At 46.4% G+C, this 7340-nt stretch overlaps 1 protein-coding gene across 1 annotated transcript; it reads right to left on the reverse strand.

Annotated features, from left to right (window-relative positions):
* Positions 1-4590: 4590 nt before the first annotated feature.
* On the reverse strand, positions 4591-6807 carry LOC135793989 (uncharacterized). Its single transcript, XM_065305116.1, has 2 exons — positions 5720-6807; positions 4591-5452 (listed from the first exon to the last, which is right to left on the reverse strand). Exons 1-2 carry the CDS (start codon positions 6805-6807, stop codon positions 4591-4593), a joined length of 1950 nt encoding a protein of 649 aa, XP_065161188.1.
* Between the last annotated feature and the right edge of the window lie 533 nt (positions 6808-7340).

Raw genomic sequence — 7340 nt, forward strand, 5'->3', positions numbered from 1 at the left:
TAAGGCTTGCAACCTACCCCCCGTTAAACAATCGCAATGCTCAAAGAAGCCTCAACAGAGCCTCGGAATCTGGACTGATAAACAAATTAACATACTATGCTATAAATAAATTTGATGAAAGATTCACACGGTAAATTCACGCTGTTAAGAACTTCACATTAATAATAACACACAATTATTTGGCTTGATTTTTCAATTGTGCTATTTTTGAAGCACTAGATGCACGTATTTCAGATCGTTTCATTTCACTATTTCTACGACAGCATTCACTATGAATTAAAACTGTTACCAGAATTTTGATGATATGACCTTTAAGCGTTCACCATGTCCATTTTCATTGTATTTAATCCAATGTAATTAAAAAAATTCATTTAATAAATCAACTGCTTGCTGATATATTTCTTCATCGTGTAAATTTGGACTAATATGTTGAGTGAACAGATTTGTTGCTTCGTCAATGAATCTTGAAATCACGAGAGAAAATTGAAGTTTACTAACAGTTCCATCGTCATTTAGTAGAAAAACAAAACTATCACACACTGAGCATGAAAACTTTTTGCGTAACCTCTTCAACGATGAATCTTTAATAGTTGTAGAATTAAGTCCTTTACTTGTCGTTGTCGATAATACTCCGAAGAAGTCACAGTCAGCATCAAATTCACCATCTGCGATGTGAATAGTAGGAGAAGAAAAAAATTTCAGAATTTGTATGGTCATTGTTTAAATTACATTCTGTTGTATTTTCAATCGGAAGCGTGGGCATTGAAGAATTTTTGTCAGAAACAGTTAATCCATATTCAATTTGAAGAGTCTCATTGTTATTTTGTTTAACACAATTTTCAGTAACTAAATAGTCCAAATTAACAAAATTTTCCATTATGTGATCCTCACTGTTTTGATTAGTTAAATTTAAATGTGAGTATCGAGTGTGTAATAGGGTTTTCCATACATTTTCAAAGTGAGACCAGCATAAGTTGTCATTATCACCTTGTTCATGTCTAATCAACCAAAAAAAAATTCTAGTTGATCTTGAGTCATATTTCTAAGGTTAAACTCTTTTAATCCACCTTCATTTAATAAATAAGATGATAGCCGCCCAATTATCAAGAATTGCTTGGGGCGTTGGTGTTTGAATGGTGCGGTTGTGACCTTTTTTAAATTTGTTTCAATACTTAAACTTCATTCCTTTGAAAACATTGTAGAGCTCAATCCAAATTTTGAAATGTCCAGTAGTTGCAGAAACATTTCGCCGACTGGTATCTACTTTTTTGTCTTTCTTTTTTATGTTACTACCATTCATATGATCAAATGCAAAATCAAAAGTCTCTAAAACATCTGCTGTTTCTCTGGCCGTCGGATTTTTCAGCTAGTGCTCTCAATTCAGCAGACAATTTTTGACTAAATACTTGACTTGCGTAACAAACTTTCATTTTATTTTTGGAAGATGGGAAAATGTGCTCTTCCGTCAAACGTGTAGCTTCGTTATTATCTATTGTGTAACAATAAGCATTCATAATATCACGCCAATAAGCTTTTTTACCATCGACTTCAATAACATTTCCTTCATACAACCATTTGTCTTTCTCCTCGTCCGAAAGCTTACGCCACTAATCTGCCCAGTCACCCATGAAACAATTCCTTGATGTTTTGATTAAGTGAGCAATATCGAACAATATAAAAATTTTCAATTTTTTCAAATTTTAAATTACATCTATCGTTTTATTCACACTTTTGATGATAAATTTAGGGTGTAAAATGACAAGTTTACTTATTCGACTATGATATACATTTTTCTTCATACATACATTCATACAAACATATTTTTATACATTTATACAAACATTTATGCATGCATGCATACATACATACATAACATACAATACGATCAGTTACAATCTTCACGTAAATTTATCTGTTTCCAATCTGAGTAATTCTGTTCAGGATAGGACGATGATAGGAAAAGTAAGAAATAAAAGGAAGGTTTTCAGCTGTTATGTGCCTTGCAAAAGTCAGGTCGATGGTTGTTCCTTTTAACGTAGTAGACTTTGAAACATCTGACAAGTTTTCAAGATTGAACGTTTCTTTCATGAATCTGAGGAGTGAGTCATCTGTCTTAACGTTTTTGTTGAAATCACCACACAGAAGAATGGGTATATTAGAATCAACTTGAAGGAACGGGGTCACGTACTGGGTGTTGTGAATGTACGGACCTAGCTCCTGGATGAACGTATATAGCGCCGAGCACAAACTTGAAGGTGGTATCTGCAGTAAAGCAAGTAACTTCAGTGAAGCACACATCTCCTGAGGTTTTGATGTGACGAGCTGAGTCTGTAATCGCAATTTCAACCACTTTCGCTGTAGATGGCGATGATAATTTGCAATAGATTGCAACTCCTCCAGCTGCGTTGGTGTCCGAATCAGTTCGATTATTATTCCTGGATATGCACTCATAATTGTTAATCGGAATTGGTGGACAATTGTCTCGCATCCACGTTTCAGTCAGAACTAAATAGTCGGATCTTAGTATGACTGTATCTGTTTCTAAATCCTCAACGTGGGCGCTTAAACTTTGACAATTGATGTTTGTTATAATTGTTTGTCCCAAGTCGGTAGCATCATCACAGAATTTTAGCGCTTTCTTAGTGATTGTCTTGAGATGGTGTCCACGAAGTCGGTTGTATTCATCGCGAATCTCTCTCGTAGTTTCAGAATCGTTTCCTTGTCGACCATGTTTGAAATTGGAGCAAGAATCTTTTTCTGTAATGATAAACAAGCCTTCGATACTTGTTACGCGACTCAAGGCCACATACACTAATTGCAATGGTTGCTGAGAAGAGTACTTGTATACAATGATGTCAAATGTCCCACCTTGGGACTTGTGGATTGTAATGGCACAAGCAGGTACGCAAGGAAACTGTTTCCGTTTGCACTTCACTGTTTTTGACAAAGTAATATTGACAATTTTTGTACACTGGTATCCAATCGACAGATAAAGTGTTTGGTTTGCTGACGACATGTGGTCGACATTTGATTTTAGCATTAGCATTCCGCGTGACAAGTTTCACGGAATGACTGGCAGCGCTCGAGATGAGACGGGAGATCGGTCCGTCTCTCTCTCGTTATACCTGCGATCGCGCTCGTGAGGTTTTGGTGGGACACAAGTTTCTGAACATGTCACCCGACTAAAACGATTTTAAAGACGTTATCACGTCAATAAGATATTAGGAATTTTGGGAAAATGGTATGCAATGCAGATGAAGAATTAGATAGCACAGATGGTGAGATGGTAGTCCCCACAATTGGGTTTTTGAATTTTTTTTTTAAATGGAAAGATCATATATAAGTTTTATAACAAAACAATTTTATTTTTTTTATTTTTCGCAATAATTAAAAAGTTATATCAAAATAAAAATTAATTTTTGAATCCAGTACCGAAGACGCGCCGATAACTCCCGAACAAATCCGAGCGCGTGTGACGTCATAATGTTAGTTTTCACTCATAGTAGTATACAGAGACAGAGATAATAAGCACAGTGCTTTGAGCTTTGATTAATTTCATTCTGTAATTGTTAAATACTCAAAAATATACAAAAAATGTCAAATCTCAAAAGTTATCGCTCTTGTTTTGTACCATTATGTACAAATACAACAAAGACTTACCTCGATGCCTTGGCACCTCGAACTTCGGCAGAATTAAACCGAAGGTAATTTTTTTAAAAATTGGTGATCATAAATATATCAACATCAGGCATGTTATCAGAATTTGCTTTTATAAATCCTGTATCACACATAGCGGAACGAAATTAACTTTAACAAATCTTTTTTTAATAGTAAATTTACAATGTTTTTGTCAAGTTACATATAATAGCCGTAAGCGCTGCACTGTAATATAATTGCTTTAACATTATGCGTCCCCTGGCCGGCATCTCTGCCATTACTTCGGGGGGCACTGGGCATTGGAGCTGCTCCTCAGCTTCCAGATGTTCGCCTCAAGGGAAGCGGACATGTGGGTGGCTCGCCGGCCACTTCAGCGCTGGATCGAAAGCGATTCGCCCGTGCGCACATACGAAGTCCCTGTACGTTTCTTCCATGTCCCAGTTGTCTCCTCTTCTCTTGAAGGCCTGTCGGACCAGATCTTCAAGCTCCTCTGGCTTCGTGGGAAGCCCAGCCGTTAGGAGTTGCATCCTGTCCAAGGCATCTGGGGTCGGGAAGGTGATCTTCTCCCCCTTTGGGTGCCTTGTTCTCCACACGTGGCGGAGAGCCGCCGCTAGGTTTCTTGGCTCCTCCACTCTCGAGAGGGCCATCTGGATGCCCAGGTTCTTATATACTCCCTCCGACTGGTCCCCTTGTCTGGTCCTTGTAGCCCCTTCGGTTGTTCCTTGAAGGGTACCTCCTCCCACCCAGAGCTTATCGAACTTCCTCTTCCAGGATGTGTCCGCCTCTGGTTGCGTCTCCTCCTGTCCTTTCCTCCCACTGGTCTCCTCCGTGTGATTGTCTTTTCTGGATTTGCCCCATCCCACTGCTCTTCTGAGGCTGTCTCTCATCTTGCGGCAAGATCCCTTCCGCTGGTCGTACCCTAGACCGGGGCGTTCAGCCATTGCTGGATTCAAATTCGCGCTCCTCCCGCGATTTTTCCTTGAGGATGCGGTTGGCCACCCCCACGATCCCGTTCCAGATCTCTTGGGAGCCCAGCATGTCCTCCACCAGGTCTTCCAGCGTTTTCCCTTCGGGTACTTCCAGCCCCCCTTGCCGTTCCTGGCTCCATCTGTCGCATTGTAGAATTGGGTGTTCCGGCGTGTCCTGCTCCCCGCAGTACATGCACTCTGGTTCACGCTCTTCTTTGAACCTCGACAGGTACTCGTTGAAGGTCCCGTGGCCCGACAGCACCTGGGTTATGCCGAAGCTCAGCAGCCCGTGCTTACGGTGCACCCAGTCGCTGACTGGCAGGATGAGCCTTCTGGTTCCTGCGCCTTTTGCGCCTCGTTTCCAGCGTTCTTGCCACTTCCGGATGGTTTCCTCCCTAGCCGCACCTCTCCGGGCGATCTTCTGACGTTTTGTGAACTGGTTCATGTACGCCATTTCTCCGGCAAGCAGGTCTATTGGGGGCATCCCCGCCAACAGCGTTGCCGCCTCGCCAGATACTGTCCGGTACGCCTGGATGATCCTGAGTGCGCACCTCCCGTACGTCGGCTCCAGGATCCTTCTGCAGATGTCCGTGCCCCTACCTTCTACCCAGGCCGGCGCCCCATACAGCATGACGGACGTCACTGCATGCATGAGTAGCCTCCTCTTTGCCTGCTTGGGGCCACTCACATTCGGCATGAGCCGTGCAAGCGCCTTCTCCACCGCTCCCGCCTTCTTGGCTCTGGCCTTGAGGTGGTCCCGAAATGTGAGGGACCTGTCCAGTGTTACCCCCAGGTACACCACACCACCAGGTGGTTCGCCGGTTCGACTGGATGTCCCGCGATGCGCAACCCTAGATCGGGAAGCTTCCTCCGTCCGGAGAAGACAACCCACTCGGTCTTGTGTGGCGCGATGGCAAGCCTCGCCTGCCGAGCCCAGTCGACCACCTTGTCGACCGCCTTGTCGACCGCCTCTTGCGTAATGGCGACCAGACTATCCGGCTGCTCTTAGGCCATCGGCGATCTTCTCCCAAGACGCGCTGTTAAACGCATTGGCAATGTCGACTGTTACCAGCGACACCAGCCTGCGCGTGTACCTTGTTCCTTCCATCGCTGCCTTGGCAATGTCGACTGTTACCAGCGACACCAGCCTGCGCGTGTACCTTGTTCCTTCCATCGCTGCCTTGGCTTGCCTTGTGATGCTCATCATGGCCTCTATTGCTGACCTACCCTTCCTAAACCCGTATTGGGTGTCGGAAAGGTATCCCTCAAAGTGGCCCTCGCACCGGTGTAGGAGTACCTTTTCTAGGAGCTTTCCTAGCCCGTTCAGCAGGCATATCGGCCTGTAGTCTCCTGGCCTGTCCCCGCTCTTTCCTGGTTTCCTCAAGAGAATGAGGATGGCTGGTTTCCAGCGTTTCGGGAATACTCCCTCTCGAAGGCAACTTGTGGCCACTTCTGCCAGCCTATCTGGGGCCAGGATTGCTGCCATCTTTATCGCCTCGTTGGGAATGCCGTCCGGGCCGGGGGCCTTCTTGTTCTGGAGTGCCAGCCCTGCGCGGGTTACCTCCTCCTCTGTCACCTCCTGGACACACCAGTCCTCCGCCGGGGCGGTCTGTGTCACAGGGGGTTCTTCTGGGTGTCTGCTTGGAAACAGCAGCTCCATCGCTTCCTTGGCCTTTCCCAGGGCAGGCGGGGGTGTTCTCACGAACTTCCTGCATACGATCCTGTATGGCAAGCCCCACGGGTCGTTTTCCACCCCCTCCGTCAGCTTCTCCCATGAGCGTAGTTTGCTGACCCGAATCATCTTTTTAAGACGGTTTTTGGCCGCCCTGGCCTCGACTCTGGCCCTCTCCAGCTGCTCCGCTTGATCTGCCCTCGTTCTTTGGAGCTTCCTGCGGGCCGCCTTGACCTCTGTTCTGGCTTGGGAGATCTCCTCCGTCCACCAGTACATCGGTTTCCGACAGGCCGTCCTACCTCCTCCCCTGCGGCGGCCGTAGACTTGGTTGCAGAATGCCACCATCCATTTCTGGAGGGTCTCTGCAGCTACTTCCGCCCCCTTGGGTAGGGGCCGCCTGAGCAGCGTGTGCTGTGCCGCTTCCGTCACTGTCTCCTCCGGGACTTCCTTGACCTTCCATCTCTCCCGCGTCACTGTCTCAGAGCGGGTCGTCTGCTCGTCAAGGTCCATGATTATGAGCCTGTGGTCGCTCGCCGTCTCGTCGTCGACCACCGCCCAGGACCATGGTCCTGTGAGACCCTTTGCTAGCGAGACGTCAGGGTTGGAAGTGCGCGCTCCTTTCTGGAATGTGGGGGCTGTACCGTTGTTCATAATCACAAGGTCCCTTGTTGCCGCCAGCTCCAGGAGGTGCCTGCCTCTCTCGTCCGAAGCCCGCGCTGCCCATTCCGGTGCCTTGGCGTTGAAGTCTCCTCCAACGATGACCTCCTCCGGTTTCGTCCAGTGCTGTGCCGACCTCCGCTAGGAGCTCGTCGTATTCCCCGATCGTCAGGGCCGGAGATGCGTAACAGTTGATGAAATTTCTTCCACCGACCGTTACCCCCACCACTCCCTTTGCCCTGTGGAATACGTTTTGCGCGAGAAACTTGTCCCATACAGCCACCGCTGCCCTCTTGAGGTCGTCGAAGTACCATCCCGTGGGTCTCGAGGCCACAAGCGGCTCCGAAACCAGCGATATGGTGAGACCCCACTCTCTCGCTGCCTGG

Source organism: Atheta coriaria, unplaced genomic scaffold (assembly GCF_025399875.1).
Source record: "Atheta coriaria isolate IRGN ID8LTWV9N9 unplaced genomic scaffold, Caltech_Dcor_3.1 hic_scaffold_1_pilon, whole genome shotgun sequence".
Taxonomy (NCBI): Eukaryota; Metazoa; Arthropoda; class Insecta; order Coleoptera; family Staphylinidae; genus Dalotia; species Dalotia coriaria.